Here is a 21,890-nt window from a genome sequence, read left to right as displayed (position 1 = left end):
GAGTCTTTCCCAATCTCCATGTTGGTTCACTCCTCTGAGTCCGTCCCGACCTCCATGTTCAGGCTTCACTACCGGTCAGCTGCTCCTCAACTCTCTCCTCTCCGAGGGTAGCGGATGAATCTCAACTGTCTTCGAGGGGTTGCGGATTTTATCCCACTTCTGAATTGTAAGAGGCGAAAAATAACTAGGAGACTGCCTTAGATTGAACTCGAACTCTCCAGGATCCCTGGTTCACACGCCTAGGTCTTAGGCTGTACGACCAATACTCCTACTGTTGTGATCAACTTGTTTTCATTCCGATCCTCTATACGACCTGTCAGTCTCGACTATCTTTCCAGATCTTACAATATTTTCAATTTCAAATAGCAGCATATTGCCAGAAATAGTTCATATATACACTATTTTGTCGGACATAATCGGGATCGATTTTCTATTCCAGATCAATGTTTTAATTTATTTTGTTTTGTTGCATTTTGTTGTTACAATAATATCGTTGGGCATTAAGATATTGTTACACTAAGGATGACAAAGAGAGATATATGGTGTACCGTGTACCAAGATATCAAAAAAGAGAAAAAATTATTTCTCAAGGTTTCGATCTTTTATTTTTTATCTTGCGCAAGATATTGCTCAACGTTGCGCTTCAGTAGATATTACTTGCGTTGCACCGATCGTTCCTCTCGCGCGACACGGTAAAAGAAGTGATCTCGAGGTACAAGGTGCAATATCGCGAGATCGATGGGGAGATCGAGCGAAAGTTCAATGCCGTTTCCAATAGAGCAATCGCGATGTACGCCACCGTCGCGTGCGTCGTTTATTATGCACCGCATCTGCGATTATATTACTTATTGTCAGAACAAGTAATTCGCTGCGCACTCCGTGCACCGACTATCTCACGCGACAAAACACTTTGTCTCCGTCCACTTATCTCGATCGTCTTCGCTCGTAAGAGCTTGCGCTCGCTCGCCCGCAGCAAGTAATCGCGTCAGCAATTCAATCGCCGTGAAATTATCGCGCCATTACGCGCGCAAATCGTCCCGCGGCCGAGCGTACGGCGCCGACCGATCGCGGATTAACCAGGCACCGTCGATCGAAGATCACCAAAGATCCCTCGAATCTCCCGATCTTCCTGATGTTTGCAACCTGTCACTTTATGTAATAAGCGTGGTTACATAAATATTTATGGGGAGAAGATAATTGCCAACGTATAATTACTAACAAACATCGCTTCCCTCCGAGCGAAGATCGATCTTTCGAAAGTTATTCCTAGATTTATCTGGCTCTTCCAATTTGGCAAGTTTTGCTGCTAATCAATTACTTGTGTCCAAGTTACTTCCGTAATATATAATATGTAACGCGGAATTATTTAATGCAAAGAAAGTACCGCGATTTGTAATTCCGATTGCTCCGAGAATATCCAATTCAGCTATTATGGCGCAACATTTCCTTACAATGGTTAGAACAATGAGGCTTTCTTCCCTGTAAAAGCGACTTTAATGAGCGATTAACTAGATGGAATAAATATACGTGAAAAGAAGTAAATAAGAATAAATATACGCGAGGATTGTATAAAATATATATTGATTAACTGTTGTATTAATAATCACGTTATCTGTTACAAATAATTAGTTATATTGTTGCATTGTAAGTACAATCGCTCATAATTAATGCGATTAAGTGATTACGGAACAAAACTTCCTTGTGATCGGCCGAACAATGAAAGTTTCTCTATAAAAGCGATTCTAACGGATGATTAAGTAGTCAGAATAGGAAAGTATAATGGCACATGAAGTTGCACAGGTTTATTCTTTAATTAATTATTGTCAATTATGGCTCTATACGGAATGGTAAATAACGAGAATGCGCACATAATCTTACGCTAAACCCCCGCATCATTTCCATGTATTAATTTCTAATGATCCACTTTGCGTGAACGCACAATCATGAGAGAGAGGAAAAGAGATTATTATCTGGATTATTTATTTCAAGACAAAGTCTACGTTCATATCGCATGCATTTATTCTTTATCAGTGTCGCCGGATAAGCGAACTTGCCAATGAGTCAGCTTTGCTATATGCAACAGATGCACAGTTATTTATATCCTATTGCACCGTTGATAATTCAGATGCTCCATTTTCTCATTTAAATAATCCGCGTCCTTAATTATAACGTCGTACAAAAAATTTATGTAGAAATCCTGGTCATGGTAAAATTGAAGAAAAATCATATAAAAATCCAAAGAGACGCGATAATCCTGCAATTATTAAAACTTATATCGCAGATTTCGTGAAACAAAACTTCAATTGAAAGTTTACTGTAAGCATTTAATATCAAGAAATGTCTTACCAAAATTCGAATCTTTAAATCCCATTTTGAAAACTGCTGGTTCAACAACAATCTCTTTGTTATTAATGTACATGGCAATATTTATCACGTAGCCGAGACTGTCAAACTCATTTCAGATATTTTCTCCCTTTCTCTCTCTCTCTTTCTCCCAGCCGACGAATCTCTCGTTACACAAGCAACCGTGCTCGTTCAAAGTACGCCAATCACAAGTCGCACCTGCTTATTAATTCAACGTCGAGCATTCGCCTTCAACGTCAATCGAAGTGACATACCTCGATTTCCTTCGATTCGCGGAATGAATCAATCGTCCAATACCTGTCGATCGCGTTCGCAATAAACGTCACGTCGGAACGCAGCGTACATACTCGCAATTCCTTACGATATCCAAGAGAAAATTACGAAAGCAAACAAGACAGGTCCGTTTACTTACGCTCGCCACGCGCGTCCCCCGGAGGATGATGATCCCCGCCGAGTCACCGCCACCGGATCACCACAACCCTACTCCCTCCCGGTCACCGCGATCGCCCGACCTCGATCTCGGTTCACGACGTCGCGGCGGTTGCCTCGCTCATCGGCCGGAAAATCAAACGTCCGCTGGATTCCCCGGCGACATACGCGGTTGGGCGCGCTCGCGCCGGGAGATGCGTCCTCGTCGACGTCGGCGAGGGTGGAGCGAGCGCGTACCAGGAGCGTCAAGGATCGGCCGGAGTTTCCGGAGCCACGCAGCCCATCAGGCCGAGGTCTTTGTTACCCTGCCTCCGCTTTTTTTTCTTTTTTTCGATCGCTTTCCTCTTCTGTCGTCGGAGAGTCCGTCTCGTCGTTCGGTCGCGTCGTTCGAACGTCTCACAGCGCAATGCCGTACGATACGCCTCGCGGGATACGCGCGACCCCCATGCTCGCGGTGCCGCGTCCCAATCAGAGACTGAGGCGCCTAGAGGCAGGCCGCCCGTATAAGAGCGCCGCAGCGAGAGCGGTCGAAGCGGCAGCGGGTGGGAAGGGGAGGTCGCGATTGATCCGCACCGCGAGGGGTCACTAGAGAGTGGAGGACGCTCAGAGGCGATATTGCCGACGCGGTCGTTTCGGAACACCGACCGTATATATCAACGGACTGTCCTTCCTTCTTGTTCTCGATGAGGTTCAAGCTCGTTATAACGTTTTGCAAATCTGCTGCAGGGAGAGGTCGCTTGCACGCGCGCGAAATCATTCAAATAAATGTTTTTATTTTTCCTGAAACGCGGGAAATAATGTACGTTTGTTGCTCTTCTCGCGACTCTGTGTATTGTTTATAACAATGCCCAGACACGCGTGTTTCGGCGGATTACTTTTTATTACAAGAAAGAACTGATGCGTTTTGTATTGCATTGTTAATTAGCGACGAAAATCTGCGGATCTTTATTTGCACATGCAGCTGTCGATAAACGTGCGTTTATAAAAGAGTACCGCTGCAACGACTTTAATCGACTTCGGGTAACTCTGGGTAACTTTTTTGCCTGACTATGTGTATTATAAAGACTAATGGAATAACAAGTTTTGCGTAAAAAGAATCGAAAATTTAAAATAAAATTATGCGTATCTCTGCAGTTTTACTAATAAAATATTTATAAATGAAAGAAAGAAGTTTTACTTCCCCTCTGCTCCATGCGGTTCGTATAACTGCATGCGGATTGGTCCCACTCGCGACTAGCAGGTGCATTTGTCCCAGAAGGGAAACAATTACGGCAAATTACTATGGAAACCCACGTGTAAAACTTTAAACCAGGACACAAACTCTAGCGGTAGTCTTAGTTACCCATGCGGCGACGACGCGTCTGCGAATAGGAAATTCTAGATTTATTCATTATTCACATAGCAATAGTTCATACAATTCATAGCACAATAATTGCCATCGCAGCTGCGTGTGTGATAATGAGTGGAATTGTTCGCGAGGGAGATAAGAAAGAAAGGCGAGTCCCGTTGTGTGGGAAAGTGCATAGCGCTGAGAATATGAAGTGCAGGAAGTCCCTGCTGAAGCTGAAGCAGCAAGAGTACTTGATGGAGAAGAATCTTGTTAACTCGATGGAGAACGTGAAACTGGAAGCAGAAGTTCTACGACCCGTTTTGCATAACATGAGTGACGTGGCGAAAAACAGGTACAGCTAACGAGAACCAATTAGTCAATTTTAGATCGCATCGAGTTCGCTCAGTATCGTTAGAGAAGTTTAACTTCAGGATCTTCTTAATTGAAGGCAGATTGTTCTGGATAGCACGAAGACATTTTTGAAGGAAATCATTGAAGAGGTCCGCTCGGTGAAATCCGTCATGGATTGTCCCGAAAATATCCGGAACTTGGGTGAACTTTTAGATTAATTTATATATAATACATTGATAACATCTCGGTACTAAATATTTATTTAAGAGTCCAATTCGTGGGCGTCTTGCAATTAAGAGTCGTTATTAAAAGCGAATGGACACGTTGTCCGTAGACACGAACGCGTACAAGCAGCGGCTGATGAGATTGTCGCAAAAAATTCGGGACTTCAAGGAGTCCTGCCAGCTGCAGACTTTGTCGCAGGAGCAAACAGCGCTCGAATCTGATTTACGCGAATTTGAATCGAATCTGCATAAGTATGAGAGTGCAACCGGTAGCGTCGGCAAACCGACGTCCGCCGCGTCTTCCAGCATGGAAAATAAAAGGCGCCATGATTACAAGGAGATCCAGGACTTCCATGCGTTAATTGCTAAAACAGGTATTCGCGTTAGCATTCGCCTGTGCATAAATGTAACGCGTCAAAGAATGTAACGAGAGGAGGACACGTTACTTTATAATACACGTTTGTACGCGTGCAAATGACCACGTTCTTTAATCAAAAATTAATATTAATTACCTGGATTAAACAACTGAAGCGGTAATATAAATTACATGCCTTTAATTAGACTTAAACCTTAATTTCGCGTACATTTATCAAGTCTCTCCGCTATTACGATTTTTTTATTCAAAATAAAGTAAATTTTGCCGGTTGTTTGTGCACGCAGACACAGAGTGCCAAAGATTACGCACCTTGCAGGCCACACTAATAACTGGAGCGACGAGGATCACCTGCTGTTCCTGAAGATGCGAACGAAATGCGACAACATCCCTGCTCTCGTGGCTGCTGTTCAAACCAAGTGTCTGGATCTAACAGCGGAGACCATAGTGAACCACGAGGCTTGGTACAAGGTTTACCTGGATCTGCGTGAGAAGCAGCGATCGACTATCAGAGAATGGCGCAAGCAGAAAGAAACGGAAAAGATCAAGAAGGCTCGCGAGGGGGAAATGATGATCGACATTTTGGAAGGAGCTTCTCCACGGGAAAAAGTGAACTCTAATATCGCAGAAAAAGTTTCTCGCGTAACGGACAACCGTAAGAAAGATATAAAAAAGACTGAGGATACCATTGACGATTCTGCGAATCGGAAGAAAGAATTAATAAGACGGTGGAGAATGGAGAAAGAGAATAAACGATGGATGGACGAGGAGCAAGCGAGGATTTTGTCGGAATCAAAACTTGCCGCAGAGGAAAAACGCAAGACAGAAAGATTTAAGAGAATTCAAGAAGCTTTGGTGGAATATCGAGAAAAAAAATTGGTGGAAAGCTCTTCCAAAATTTCGGAGAACGTCTCGAGACCAAAATACAATCCGATGTTGATGACAGCCTTCAGGTAATATCAGATGATTTCGAAATTGTACAAAGAATTTGATGCAATAATTTACATCTTTATATGATTGTAAGTTTAGTGAAAAATTTTGATATTTTAATAAATAATCTCTAAATGATCTCGTAATAAAAATTTTACTTATGTTATATCGGATTTTATAAATAATTCTACATGTCTTGATGGTACCGGTAGGAAGCAAGACGAAGAATACACAAACAAAAGGAAAAATTTAATAGAAAGATTGCGGAAGCCGGCTAGAAATCGAACAACAAAAATGGTAAAATCGCAAGTAGCAAGGAGAGATTACTCGACTTTGATGAATTCGACCAAGGTATGGACAGAGAGATGCAAAAGGCAAGATCGCAACGCAAAGGAGCCAAAAAAGCTGCAATACATTAAGGACGTTCCTCGTTTGTACGTTTTATGAGAAAAAATATTTATATATATGCGTGTTTGGCATATTCTCAAAAAATATAAGTCTTGTACTTTTTTTAGATACGTTCAGTGGAGAAACCAAGAATCGACGGAGATCAGAGATGTCTTGGCCTTCTTTTAAATCGATATTCATCCTTCAGACAATTTCCTAAAATGACAAAGTGGGAAACATAAAAATACGATGCATTGATATATGCTTATATTTATTTTTCTTTACGAACGTACCTTTTTGTTTCTTTCAGACGATGTACATAATAAGTTATGAGTAAGTGAGTGTTGAATTTATCCGGGACAGCCTCCCGCCTCGCACTTACTCGGCTTTATAATTATATTATATAAATCGTCTTATCTTTCGGTACTTTTATTTATTCTCGGGAAGAAAGAAAGACGAAAATGTACAAGAGAGAAAAGGACAAAACTTATCGGCGGTAATTAGCGGCGTTGTCTCGGATAATTTCAACCCCCCTCTGCGGTATTACTCAAATATATATATGTATATATGTGTATATATATGTGTATGCATACATATATATATATATATACACACAAATGCACATATATATTTATAATATACTTTCTATATTAATTTTTCTGTTTGTAATTCTCGATATTCTTTCGTTTGGATTACCAAATACAAAAACATAGGTGATGCAATATATATAATGCTATAGTACAAGTGTGTCTCGTATAGCGCCGAGTATGATAGCCGGTCGACCTGCCAGGGTCACTGCACTCTCAACTTTCTTCTTATTAATTATTACTATTACTAATTATATACTATATTTGTTTACACATCGTAATCTTACACGGCGCCATACACACTTAGACACTTCTCATCCTTTGTGGGAGTACTTACGCACAAAGTTCTTATTAACTCTTTTTCTTCGTATTTCTGTCTCTCTTTTAATTAATTTTATATATATATTTATATTTATATTCATATATATATATATATATACGTAGAAATATAATTACTTTTAGAATTTATAATGCATATCGCCTAGAGATTTATTACACAACGAGCGCGATAAATCGTGTTTCACGCACACTTTCTTTCACTCACACTCTTCGTCTCGAAAGACGTCACTCGGTGCAGCCGCTAGTTCTTTATTACTAACTTATTCGAAAACCAGACGATAAGTATGTACATGTGAACATTTGTACAGCAGAGTCTCCCGCACTTTTCATGTAGCGCAGTACCAACATTTGTTTGCTTAGTCAACGATAAAGTCCACGTGTAACTGCCGATTTTACAATTTTATATAATACGATAATACACGTTGTTCTCTTAATATTCTTGTCTCAATTAATGAAAACACCCGTCCCCCGAGTGAGCGGTTCTTCTCAATACATTCAGCTTACACAACGATGCGTTTCTCCTTAAATAAAAATTTCAATATCGAAATAATAATTGCAATATTGACGTTACGACTAGAAAATTATTTCCATCGAACAGATTCGCGTGACATTCTTTTGAAGAGACGCCTTGCGAGAGAATTTTTGAGCAGAATATATTCGCGAATTACGTATAGTGATAAAATAAAGATAGACTTCTTGCAGGCAAACAAAGTGCCTAAGTTAATCAGATTGCATTCACGCAAAATCATGTAAAAAAAAGCTCTCGGCGCAGTAGAGAAACTTTTCTGAGAGGGTTTGGAGAACGCATGAGTTATTGATAAATTTTATTAGAATCTTTACATTCGTGAATTATTTACAGATATAATTGCATATGTATAATCGCAGCTATCGTTACGTTTTAGTTTAGTCTTAGGAAAAAGGGACTTTCTCGAAATTCTCGTAACAATAATATTACAAAAGAGGCTGACGTCGGAGACAACTTTCTTGCTACCAAAGGCTGTACGAGACCGTACAGCTTTCGCTTTTAAATATTTTTAACTTTGTTTATATCCTTTTATTTCAATTCTCTCTAGAAAGAATTTCAATTTTTATCATTTACATAAACGTAAAAACACAGAAAAACGTAAAACTAATCGCTGATGCTCTTTAATTAATAATGTGCGCAATTCAGAAATCGTCTAATGATTATTATAAAGTGAAATATATTTGTCATTTTCTTTTCTCCCATGAATAAATTTCAATTTTGTTCGAGATGCAGATTTGATCAAATCACTAGTTTCAGAAATATTTCTTCAAGTTTTTCAAAAGTATTTCCGAACACATTAAATACATACACGAATACATTGAATAGATTTATATAAAATTATAATGATATAATATGGAATTTAAAAATACTAAAAGTATCGAATAATAATACCCCCTCGTAAGGAACACGCTTCGCGTGTTGATTATATTTATCGGCTATAATCAATGAGAATTTAATTAACAAATTATTTTTGCTTATTTTAGTGAACTTTTCCCGGAAAAGAGAAAACTGTACGTCGAGAAACAGTCCTCGCTTAAATTCTAGCATTGCACACTTCCGGGGACGGTACAAATTCGAAAGTGAGATCTCACGGGTCGCATCGTGTAACTATATCGCGTTTAAACAAAGCAGTTGCAAAGTTACACCGTGCACGTATCATTGATCACATTACGTGTTTTGCAATTGCAAGAAGAAAGTTTTTCTCCGCGATCAAGCCTCTCGCGCCAAAGTATAGAAAGCTGATTGATAAATAATAATAAAAATAGCAATGGGGGAGGGGAAAATCAATTTATAAAATTATTTTATTATGGTACATCGAAAAATTAATAGAATGCTACTAATGAGAGGTACTCCGAAGACTTCAAAGTTGATACAAACTTCCGCGTTTTATTGTCCACCAAAAGTTTCCCCAGATAAGCAACGCTCGGAAATTGCAATTTTGCGATACAGGAAATTAACGTACGACGAAAGTCGCGAATAATTAGAAGCAACGAGAGAAACGCGCGCACGAAATCAAACTGTGTTGACTCTTTGCGATCGAGAGGATTTTACATGACGATTTTGTGCGAGATTCGCGCACGTCGCTTGCGATAACGCACGACGCGATCACTAAACGCTAACGCTATTCGCATTTTGCCTTTTCTCGGATCCGATAGTAGTCGCTCGTAAAAATCTGGTGTGCTATCTTGCAGTCTTCTGTATCGAGTTTTCACGGTATCTCGAATTCGTCTTAGAACGAGACTGATGATTTTCTCTTTCGACGGGATCATCGATAACACTTATTAACAACTGAATTTCACTAATCTAAACGTCAGAAACGCGCAAGTGGCCAGAACTCGTTGCACAACGCAATCCCACAAACGTTTCTCTCGCAAAAATAATACGGTTGTCCGTAAAAAAAATAAATCGAGAGTTTTTCTCACTTATCATTTACGTAGAAAATAATTCATTTTACTTATGCCAAAGTTTTCTGGAAACTTTTACTCAGAAAAAAATATATGTGTGTATATACATATACATACTCCGGGATTAAATTTCCACGTGTGCTTCGGCGCGTATACTTAAAACTAGACGAATGAATTCTCTCTCGCTCTCGTGCAAGTTTTTACTGCCAGATTTATTGACGTGATATAGATGGATATACATCTTCGAAAAAAGCGCGAGTTTAATAGTAAACCAAGGGTGTTAAGAGAAAACGTACCTTCTAAACTTTGTGTTCAATTAATAAACTTATCGAAGCCGCGCAGTGCGAAGATTTGCGCATAATTTTTTGTGATCGAATATAAATGAATATAATTGCCGTGTCAAATGATCATACAAACGCAACCAACAATATTTTCTCTACGAGAAATCACAGGAGAAGCTCGCGAATTGCGTCCAACGAAAATTGTAAGTAAATTCAATAATAGCTATGTATACGTGTATAAAATCTGTAATCTTCCTGCTCCAAAAAATTGACATATTAATTGAATAAAACAAAGTAAATTTTGATATAAAGCTTTGATGATCTTTCTCTTTGATGGATTTGTTTTTCTCTTGTTATTGTATTTTGCAAGAAATAAAGCTATCAAAAAATGGATATAATAATTGATGAGGTTAAAGTAAAAGAATTTGCAGCGAGAACGCAAACAAGCGCGGCACAAGAACGGAAGCGTTCGTTTGATCGAATCATCGTCTCCGTTTCCAAGCCGAAGAGACTGCACGCACTTAAGCACGCACTAGCGACCTATAAGATATGATAAATCACGACTAGTCTCGATACACATCCGGTATTTTGAAGTTCCGGTGGACGAATACATCTAAGTGGTGTTCGAGTTTGATTCAGTTGGGGGAGAGGGAGGGACATGGTCCATTTCGCGCATCCGAGAAAGAACGCGACACTGTGTCTCGTTTCTTTTTTATCGTGCCCTGCGTACGCATTTCGTGAATTATAAATGTATAAAAACCATTAATTGTGATGGAAAAAATACACAGTCGCAATCCCTTTCTCGCGATTTTTTGAAATCGCAGCTGCCCTTGGAATCTAGTCGATGACGCTTGGATTTTCAGGCACGATAAGGAAAAAGGTGTTTCTCTTGTCCGCACATTGTCCGACAACTTATTGCATTCCTCCTCGGAAGTAGCAACGACTGTAATGGAAACGGAAACGAGAACGAAGAATGCGATCTCAAAGTTGGATTTGTTTGCAAATTTTCTGAAGAAAACAATAAAAATTAGTTTTATAAAAAGCTGCCAATCTTTTCATTATTTTTAGTGTTTCTTCATATTGAATTCAATAGACGGTTTTCAATAGAAATATCAGATAATGCGTCCTACTCATTTTTAGACAACTTTCTTGGCTCTTTTGAATTCCAATATCCAAATCTATTATCTCAGAAAGCTATATAACTTTCTTATTTAGAATAGACGAATCTTATATAGACAATTTTAACTAAAAATTCTATAAAAGATATAACAGTCCCAAATTTGAGAATGCATTCTTCAAATATTTCGCATCTATCGTGAGTTTTTCCCGCATTTCAGTCATTTTAAGCCAATGGGAGGTCCCGTTTTTCGCTTTCGTCGAGAGCACGCCACTATTTCTTTATCTCTATAAGCTTGTATAAAAACGATACTTTTGTTTGTTCTTCTCTTTTTTTTTCTGTTTTCGCCGTTTCGTACACCAAGGACGAGTGAGTGCGTAAAGCAAACTATATTGGGACACAACATGAATCCTGAATAAATACTTAATATTACAACAAAATCTTAAGTATTCTTCGTAAATGTCACCGCTATATAGTTTGTAAGAAAATAAGATACTTTACTTGAAGATTTTTATGTACAGATATTACAAACAACGTTTCTTATAATGCATAGGCAATGCGTTCTGCTACACACTTCTATTATTATACACACTGCGGGGGAAGGTCTATACAGGTCCGCCCTCCATCGAAGTTCTGTTCGTATTGTTTGTTAAATTTGGTGTAATTTGCTCTTTGAAAGCTTAGCAATTAGTGCTTATGTCGATAATACTGATTTTAACATTGAAACTTCGAAATGTACACGTAAGATTTTTTCCTTGAATTACTCACGTAATCTAGAAAATTAAATTATAATTCAAAAGTTAATTTTCTTAAGAAAGTGAATAAAGTCAATAAGTAAAGTTAATAAATAATATAGACAAATATTGAAATTAAAAGATCTCGAAAAGTAAAAAATTTTTATAATAAACTTTACAAATTTTTATAAACTTTTGATTCTAAATAATCTTTTATTAAATTACTATTAGACAATAGTAAATACTATAAGAACATTTAAATATATCCTTCTATCAAATTTGTTGTTGCATCTTAACATAGCAATTTATTTTATTATCTTTTGATGACAAAACTTGATGTTATTACAAATGTTTAATATTTGTGAGAATATTCTTTGCAGAGCGTAAATTTGAACTCCAAAAATCACTAAAAACAAATAATTTCAAATTTTTTTACTGTGAGTATGTAAATGTACTTTCTTATTAAATTTTCATAAAATAGAGCATTATCGAAATAAGCAATGTTTACTTGTTCCAAATTCGGTCTTGAAACAATGAATAAAAGAAACAACAAATTGTATCGATATCGATCAAACTATATGTTGTTTCTTAAATCTGTGAAAGAGAATCAATCAATAATCCGGTCATGTCACTGCATGACATTATTTAGAGATAAATTTTGTTCGAGCGTAATTTATTGTACTTGAGACTTTCTCTCGAGAAAGTTGGTCCGTTGCATCTTTGAATTCCTCGTCTTCTGTGCCATTTCGGAATCGTAACGGGTGGCTCCCGATAATTATCCGGAAGCATTGTCTTTTCCCGGAGGCTCGGAAGACAGGACAGAAGCAAAGGAAATCATCTTGACGAACCAACTTCTCGAACCGAAATTTTATTTAACAAACCAATCTCGCTAACAACGGCATGGCGGATCGATAAACCTCACAAACGCCCGCCGTTTTGACCAACAACACTCTAATCCTAACTCAACGTTCGATCGCACTTAAAAACCTCCGTGTATCATTCCTATCGAAGATCTCTCTTTCTCTCCTGTTCGCACGCATTTCCACATTACTATTATAGTCTCTATGTAGTTTTTCGACCCGAAACGGTCCGTCGAACCATCTTCGAAGTCGCAACATACTATTTCGAAGGACAGGGGAAGAGAATCGTTTTCGGGGGACGGGGGACAGGGGTCATTGCGCTGATGCAGCGTCCCGAGCTTCGTGCATGGAACGAGAATCATTCCAGCCGGTGGACCACACGCATACACCATCATCACGAACATGTATATGTACACACAGGACAAGATATACCACCGCACTCACACAAGGAAGTCAGGATCACTGTAGTCCTCGCCGCTGTCGCTGCTGTCGGAGATTCTTCTCCTTTTCTTCTTCTTGTGCTTCCTCACGGACTTGTCCGCCTTGTGCGCGCGGTGCTTGCGGTGCGAGTCCCTCGTGTCCGGATGGGCGTGTATCGTCAGCTTGGGCACTCGCGGCGTCGTCGTCGGCATCGGCATTGGCATCGTCGGCATCACTGCGGCCATCGCCGCTGCGGCCGCTGCCGTCGCCGTCGCCGTCATCGGCAGCGAGTTCATCGAGTTGTTCGGGTGCTCGATCGGAGCAACGTTCAAATTCGGTTGCGGCGGTAACTGAAACTGTTGACCGCTCATGGCGGCCAGAGGTACACCCTCCCCTGGGACAATCATGGTGCCACCCGGCAGCATCCTGCTAACGTTCGTCTCGGGATGCGGCGGTATCCTCGTGGTTTGCGGATTCCCCGCGCCGTGCTGCTTACCGCTACCACCACTGGTGTCAGCGCCGGTTGCATCGTTGCCGCCGTCGTCGTCCGGCTCTTCGGGATCGAACTTGAGCATGAGCTGTTTGAAGTCCAGGTACTCCTTCACGAGCTTCTTTCTACCGTTCGCGTCCAACGTCTGATTGGAGTCGCTAGCGCCCTCCCGCAGCCTCTGCAGCGTAGCCTTGGGTTCAAAATGCAAATTATTCTTGCGGTTCACTGCCTTCTCGTAAACCTTGGCCCCTTCTGACGGCGAGTACTGTCCGATCTTCGCGTCCGAAAAGCCGTAAAGGTCCTTGAGGTGCTGCCGGAGTGTCAAGAGAAGTAGGAAGCCTTGGCTGGCGGTGATGTATTCTCTGAGCAGAGTGGTGTTGCCTGGTAATCTCGTCAAAAGTGCTTCCTCGTCCTCTTCGTCATCCTCCTCATCTTCCAGAGTTGTGAGCAGGTGATCCGACCTCGGTTGCCCGTCCGGGCCCGTCGTTGTCGTTGCCATTTGCCCCGACGAGTGTCCGGGTTGTGCAGACTGTGAATGCGATTGCGCGCTGCCTTCTTTAGGCAGCAAAGCCTCCTTGAAGGATTGCACCAGATTCGTGCCGGACAACGAGATGATAATGTCGATATGATGGATTATGAAGAGCGGCTCGTCCTGCACCTGATATGTGAAGTAAGCGAGATTATCCGCCAAGTACAGCATCTGCGACAGGCTGGTCTTGGCTGACTCGTCAAAGTGCTTGAGAAAGGACAGCACGATCGCTCGCCTCTGTTGCTTCGTGTTGCGCAGGATCGTGTAAAGAAAGCCGTTGAGCGCGCTCGGGAACTCGCCATCCTTCTTTCGCATACCTCTCACCGTGATATCATTCTGCAGGATCTTCTGCAGCCGGTAGCTTAGCTTGATGCCAAACTGCGACTTCATGTGAATGAAGCCGGGATATTTCTTCTCGATGTCTTGCAGTTGTTTGTCAGCGCTGTGGCTCACCATCTTCTCGCAGTCGGTGCTCATGCAGATCAAATATGGTACTATCTGGACGGGATGCACCAGACCCTGCGCCAGGATCAGTTGGATGACCTTGAGAGCGGCGTGCCGCACGTTTATGTTCGCGTGTAGAAAGGACTCGAGGATCTCTTTGATGTACAGCTGGATAACTGTACTCGCCATTCCTGACGACACGTCACCCATCTCCTTTAGATTCTCCTGCTTCGACAACTTCGCCCACTCAAGATCTTGCTTGATCATCCGCTTCTCCTCTTCTTGCAGATATAGTTCGATGTTGTTGAGCACTTGAATTCTCATGTGAACCAGCGCGTGCTCCGACGTGAGTAAATGATGATACAGCTCTTTGAGTTCCGGCAGCATCATGAACTCGTAGTGTCGAATGCAGAGCGAACCAATGGCTGACAAGGTAAAGTTTTGTATATCAACGTTATCCAGATGAACAAAGTAGTTAAGTGTCTCGAAAACCTGATCCTTGATGTTGTCCGCCAGGCCTTCTATCACCTCCGGATCCATGAAATTGAAGTGGCGCAGCAGCAAACCAACCGTGAACAGCGCTCGCCGGAAAAAGGGTCGGCATTTCAACAGCATGGGATTTGTTGGATCCTTCTCGTAGAACGATTTGTACTCCGTCAAGTGTCCATAGTATTTTTTGAAACAATCTCGTATTAGCTTGAAATTCCGCGTCACGTTATTAACTATGGAGCCCAAGCATGATAGACAGCTTGCAACGACAGACCTGTCGTGTTGCAAGATCAGTTTCACCGAGTCCTCTTCCAGTTGTGCTAAAAAAGTTTCGCTGGGATGTTCCATCAGAGGTACCACCAACTCGAGCGTATGAGCGACGCTGCTGATAATCTGATAATCACCCTGCGTCTGACATTTCAAGCTCAGATAAGGTTGCAGAGTGATCGCGTGATTAACTAGCAGCCGCGGCCGGATTTTCGCAAACAGATAGAGCGTCGTCAGGCATGCGACCAGTCTCTGTGAGGAGCCCTTTTTCCCCGATTTTTCCGAGTCTTCCAGATTCGTCTCCTCTAGCCGCAGTACATTCTCAATTAGACAGTCGACGATCTGCTTACACGCTGTCAGCAACGCCCGTGGCGGCTCCGTTTGCATCTTCGTGCTGTCGTCCTTGTCTTCTTTCGGCTTAAACAGACTCACCAAAAGTTGCTCGAACCACTCGAGCCCCATGTCCTTGCTCGCCGCCACGACGTCTGTGATGTTCATCACCTTTCGTAACAACGATTCGGAGTCAACGGTGGGTCGCTCTCTCACCGGGGTAAACCACATATTTTGAAAAACCTCCATGACAAGCTTGCGGATGCCCTCCTCGTCGTTCACCCTCCTTATCATTTTCACGCATATCTCGGGAATCTTGGGGAAATTCGGGCACTCCATACAAATATCTTTGAGAATCTTGATGACGCGTTTACGCACGCTCACACCAGTATCTAGAATTCTGGCCAAAAGCATGTCGTAATATTTGTCGATCAGCTCTGGCCTGCTCAGGACGAATTTACCCACCAAATCAACCGCCGCTTCTCGTACGGACGTCGAATGATCGAGGAACGAGTGCTTCACGCCTAACTGCATGTCCACCCGCGCCAGGACGCTCGGATCGGCCTCGACGATCATCGTGAGGCATTTCATGGCCTTGGTTCTGATGGCGATCGACGATTCCGTCAATACGTGAAGAATCTGCTTGAGGTACCTATCGAAACTCTGCGAGAACGGTCTCTTGGATGCGAGGTACTGCGAGATCAGCTCCGCGGAATTATAGTCGATGTACGTCTGCAAGATATCCGGCTTGGTTCCCGTGCTACACGGCCTTATTCTACTGACAATATACTTTTTCTTCTCCTCGATGATCCGGTAAGCTTCCGAATTCTTCTGCTCATTATTGTCGTTTTCGTCCGCGTCTTGCTCCTCTAGTTCGGACTCGGTATCCTGGTCGCTACTGTGATGCCGGTTCTTCTTCTTCGCGCGTTTCTTCTGTATCTTCTTGCTCGGACTGTTTTTCGACTGGCCCACTCGAGATTTTTCGAGCGTGCAGTCCCGGTACCATTGCGCCAGATAAAAGTGGCGCGCGTATCCGAGAGCCGAATCCTTCGTCCCGTTGACAGCCAGATAATCCAGAAGTACTTTCTGCAAGAATACCGTCCTCTCCTCATCCTCGTTCAGTCCCGGGATCTCCTTGTCTTTTATCTGATCGTAATCCGAATCCTTTTGCTGCTCGAGCTTGATATCCCGTATGATCTGGTCAATGGTCGACAATTTGCACTGCGAACTCACCGCGTCCTTGCGTAGTCTGGCTGCTACCACGCCAAGATAATCGATGGACGCTACTCGAAGCGACATGTCGGAGCTTTTGTTGGAAAAGTGTCCTACCAGCAGATTTCCAAGAAGGCTCAAGAGCAACTCGGCGGCGGGCCATTCGGGTTTGTTCACCGTCGCCAGTAAATCTTGCACGAAATTTTCGAACAGAGGTCTGTAATCGATCTCCTCGCCCTTGCTGCCGCACTTATTGAGAAATACCGTTAAAAAATTGCCAGCGATTCTGGTTGCGGTCTCGTATCTGTTTATGATAAAAACATCGGCGTCGATGTGACTGGGCTTCTTTTCGTCATCCTCCTTCGATTTAGTGTCGGACAGGACTACCACACATTGGATGAGCTGTAAAACCAACGCGGTTAGCATCTGTATGTGATCCTCAGAATTGAGCCTGTACGTGCGTAAGCTCCTTTTACTGCTCGGGAGTCTCGCTATGGACGCCAGAATATCGTCCAACAGTAGTCTCCTGTGTTTCTCGTACTTGGTGAATATTACGGTGACGAGTTTCAACGCGCTCAATTGAAGGTCGCTTACCGACTCGACGAAGAATGGCGCAACGCCCAACGACGATGCGTGCAGAACACTCGTGTCCGTTAAAACCTGTATGTTCAACAGTTCGGCCAGAAGACCCACCAGCTCGTGCATCTTGTTGTAAACCTGCAGAATGCTCTTCTCGCGCACCTCCTTCATATGGCCTCGCTTCTTGCGTCCGCTAGAATTATAATTGTTAGTCTTGTTCTTCGTATCTATCTTATAAACGGGATCGAAAGAGGGATAGATCGTGTTCTGCAACTGAAATTTCATAAAAAGTACTATCCGGTCGATCACGTCCTCCAAGTAGACGGTCTTCGGCATATTGCTGGAGGTCATAATGTGCAGAGCGATCAGCGACGCGTCCACGGCACGCTGTACTCGTTCCATCGCCAATTGCATCCACAATCGTCCTTCCTCGACGTCATCGTCCGGATCCACGAGCGGCGAGACCCTCGCACCGTCTCGTATATTCTTCTCCAGAATGTTCAGCAGTCTCACCAAGCGATCTGTCGGTATCGACTCCATAGCGCCGAGCGTTTTAAGCTTGGCCGCTTCCGTACACAGATCGTGCAGCTGATACTTGGGTATAAGCATCTCCGGTGACACGTCACCGTCGTCTTCCAGATCGGCGTTCGCTGTGGCGTCTTCGGTATTCTCGAAAATCGTCTCTATGGTAGAGTTGAATCGCTGATACGTATTGGTCTCCATCAACTCTTCTACGCTGAGCTTCGCTAACACAGGCACTAGCTTCTTCTCGATCTTGCGTATTTTTGGCTTCGTAGGCGTGTCCCGCTTGTCGTCCTCTTCGTCATCATCCGTTATCCTTTTCCGTCTGCGGGTCTTATCCTCGCTCTTCCGTCGCTCCGCCCTCTCCTTCTCCCGTTGCACCTGCCGCTCCTTCGCGCGCGCCTTGAAGTACTTGTTATTCTTGCCGATCTCCTCCTCGCTCTCCGAATCGGTCTTCGACATGTCGTCGCGATTCGAGATACCCATCTTCGCAGCGCGACTCGGCGATTTCTCCGCGAACGCGGCCAGACTCTTCTGCATAAGCGCCTGGTCTGCCAACGATAATCTGTTTAGCATGACCACGGGCTCCTTCAGCTTTTCCGTCAACGTCGTGCCAGGAAGTTTCATACTTCTGTCCGAATTATTGTTTTGCTGATGCTGCATGTTGGGAGCAACACTAATTGCAGTCGGATCCAAAGCGTTAACCATGTCAGTGGCGTGTATATTCGGGTAGGACGTGGTTTGGGGGGCCGGCAATAAGTGTTGCACCGCATGTTCCACGGCTTGCTTTGCGACAATGTTCTCTATCGGCAAATCGATATCGGGAAGGCCAGTAACAGGATCGAGGAGAAACTGTTGGTTTTCTTGCATCGCGCTCTCGATGTTCAAGGGCTGAGCGCTCCCTAACGCATGATGCACTTGCTGATTCATCATGGGATCGTAAAGATTCTGCGGCATACCTATGACCGGATGTTGCTGTTGCAGCGGCATATTGGTGCGCATCGGGGACGTCATGTGCATGTTGTGTTGCGGCGTCATACCAGCCATGTTGTGGTGCTGAGGCGTCACGTTGCCGAGAGACGTCAGCGGCGCGTTGGGCGAGCTCATGTGGGCCGGCGAGTACATGTTCGGTTGAAGAGCAACGTTGGACAGAGGGTTTATACAGTTCGCGTCCTCCTGCATATGCTGGGGCGTCGTCAACGTTCTCGTTTGTTCGGTCATAACGTTGCCTCTGGGCGACGGAGAAGGCACAGCGAAGGGGGACATCTGCGAGATGTCCGTGTGATTCTGCGGAGTGATCGGCATACGCGGATGTTGGGCATGAGCGATGTTGCTAGCCACCGGCGGCGGGAGCACGGACCTGGCCGCCGCGGGAGGAGCAGGGCTACCTTGCGGCGTCTGCCTGGAGCCCGACGAACTCGAGTACGACGGCGAGAAGCGACCGTAGCTCGCTGGCGACTGATTCGCGTGCAGCATAGGCGCACCTTGAGTCCAGTTCCTGGGTGAATTGTGTTGCGGTCCCCTGAATACGTGGGGATTTATCTGTAAGATCGCCTTGAGCAGCTCCGGCGTGTTCTGCTCGTTCTCCAGCGACTGCTCGGTATTCGCATAATTGTCCTTCAATTCAATATGATCCGACGAGGTCTGTGACAAAGACATTATTAACTGCGGCACGAGATTCTCGTCGCGAACGCTTAGCAATATCTGCGCCTCCTCCGCCACTCGTGGATGGAACAGCAGCGATTTATTAGTGAGAGTCTGTGGCAGTGGAGTTGGTAGGGGCATTTCGGGTAACAAATCAGTGAGACTCGCAATACCAGCGAGGGTAGTGATTGGCACACTCGGTACAACCCCATTCATTTTGAGTTTGATTTGTTCTGGCATTACAGCCTGGACAAAAGAAAGAGAATCGAAATCAATTTCCAGTGTTCGCAAGCTTCCTAGTCACGTAAGGTTCGTGGGACAAGACAATGCGTCGAGCACTACACAGGCATACTACGAGTACTTGTTCATCATATGTGATAATCGTAAATCAATGGAACGTGTCTAAATGCACTGTCTCCACAAACGTTTAAATAAATCATGGTGAAAATTTTCTCACTACGCATTTCAAGACATACCGACACAAATATTTCACCGCTGAACAGAATAGTCTCTAATCTTCTCAGAAGGACACTAGCACTAAGGCAAATATCGGGAACTTAACAAAGTCTCTTTTAAGTTCCCATGTTGCGAATAAGAGTTTCAGCCGAATTTCGATGAAGCTCTTGGGTCTTCCGACAAACGATCCATGTTTATCGATACTTTGTTGTCCTGCAACAGAAATTTGTTCTGTGTAATATCTCATTTCTTTTACGAATATTTATTATAACATGAAATAGCTGCTTAAACAGTTAAATGTTTATGTAAAAGATGATAAAAATTATTTATATTACTAAATACTGAACAAATGTCACATCAAGAAAATAATATATGTCACGTTAAAATAAGATTAAGACTAACTAACCTAAAACTATTAGAGATAATGTGTTATTTATACTGACACTATGCATATTTTAATATTCTGCTTTAAATATAACCATTAAACAACATTTAATAAAATATTTCTAAAGAGCGTAAAACATTTCAAAATTTTATCACACATTACGTCACAGACACCTGAGTTAATTTATCTTTCAAAACTGTTATCTGAAAAAATAATTAATTTCTAATTATATTCAATGTAAATAAAAAGGCATTTTGTGCGCTACACTGCAAAGCATTCCTCCAATATTCATACAGTACTGACACAACTCTTCAAGTCGCAACTTCATTCACTCACAACACTCAACGTACATCCATCGACAAGTTTTTTTAAACAAAACTGTCACTAAGTTTCCATGAAATATGTTACATAACGCAATAAAATAACAATTTTTCTTGCACAGAAACATTTAACATGGTCAGCTGTTGCGCCCCATGTGCAGGTTTCCAGCTATAACATTGAGATACCACAGCAGCATTCACCCATCCAGCCAACTGTACTCCAAACACCATTTCTCATCCACGAGCGAGCAGCCATCCAACAATCACCACAATCACGTCGAACAACGCACTTTTTTTACCTTCTTTGCATAAAAATCCACCATCCAGCATCATACGTCGCGCCGCACCATACCCTCGAAGCGATCAGTGCCGATATAACAACACACGGGATGGGGGCGGAGGGGGGTGGGGGGGAGCCCCACGGACGAGATCCTCCTGTGGACGACGAACGTCGGAGTTTCTGGCGGACAAGCAAGCAGAGAGAATTCGTATGATCACCCGTTTGCGGAGAGGCAACGTCGCCGTACGGCGCAGCGGCAACGGGGATGCGCGACGCGGCTGCGACGTGACAGCTCCGTGTCACTCGGCTTACCCCGGACTATTTACGTCGCCGATCGCGCTCGGTCCGCTGTCCGCGGCTGGTTTTTGGCGGGAGGCCGGGCGCCGTTTCGCCGCTGCGCGTCGTTCCGCGGCTGCCGGCGGATCCTCAGGCACGTCGTGGCGGCTGGCGCGGCGGCGGCCCGTCTCGGGACTCACCGCGGGAACACCGTCGTCCGGGCGATGCTCGCTCAATTGTCATCCGCGGGCTACTACGGTTGGCCTACTTGGTTGGACGCGTTTCCACGTCGGCCACGGCGGCTCGCGGGCTCGGCTCGCGATCACGACACTGACTTCACGCGCGTTTCACGCGGCGCCGCGCAAACATCGCCGCGTCACAGGCGCTGCGTCGCCCCGTAAACCGTATTTATAGTGGGAATGCGAAGAAAACAGACACAAAGGCGTCCATTTTGCTCACCAGCGAGTTAGCGGAAGTGGCGTAGTGGGATATCGCTCGGGCCAGACGCAGG

The 21,890-nt window shown here is 43.6% G+C and overlaps 3 protein-coding genes across 3 annotated transcripts in view; 1 reads left to right on the top strand and 2 right to left on the bottom strand.

The window, feature by feature from the left end:
- The window catches only part of LOC105277020 (GAS2-like protein pickled eggs), a 69,534-nt gene extending 66,247 nt beyond the window's left edge, over positions 1 to 3,287 (bottom strand). Inside the window, exon 1 of the mRNA XM_011335138.3 lies at positions 2,777 to 3,287. The gene's annotated coding sequence lies outside the window, so the exon portion shown is untranslated. The remainder of the gene's footprint in view (positions 1 to 2,776) is intronic.
- Positions 3,288 to 3,401: 114 nt separating this feature from the next.
- Positions 3,402 to 10,226, top strand: LOC105277021 (coiled-coil domain-containing protein 112). Its single transcript, XM_011335139.3, has 6 exons — positions 3,402 to 4,475; positions 4,572 to 4,675; positions 4,809 to 5,072; positions 5,391 to 6,024; positions 6,214 to 6,435; positions 6,517 to 10,226. Exons 1-6 carry the CDS (start codon positions 4,252 to 4,254, stop codon positions 6,575 to 6,577), a joined length of 1,509 nt encoding a protein of 502 aa, XP_011333441.1. The 5' UTR covers positions 3,402 to 4,251; the 3' UTR covers positions 6,578 to 10,226.
- LOC105277019 (nipped-B-like protein B) lies at positions 8,126 to 21,834 on the bottom strand. Its single transcript, XM_026968703.1, has 2 exons — positions 21,123 to 21,834; positions 8,126 to 20,331 (listed from the first exon to the last, which is right to left on the bottom strand). Exon 2 carries the CDS (start codon positions 19,900 to 19,902, stop codon positions 13,177 to 13,179), a length of 6,726 nt encoding a protein of 2,241 aa, XP_026824504.1. The 5' UTR covers positions 19,903 to 20,331; positions 21,123 to 21,834; the 3' UTR covers positions 8,126 to 13,176.
- Positions 21,835 to 21,890: the final 56 nt, after the last annotated feature.

This window comes from Ooceraea biroi, chromosome 3, assembly GCF_003672135.1.
Source record: "Ooceraea biroi isolate clonal line C1 chromosome 3, Obir_v5.4, whole genome shotgun sequence".
NCBI lineage: Eukaryota > Metazoa > Arthropoda > Insecta > Hymenoptera > Formicidae > Ooceraea > Ooceraea biroi.
This window is presented reverse-complemented; position numbering and strand designations above follow the sequence as displayed.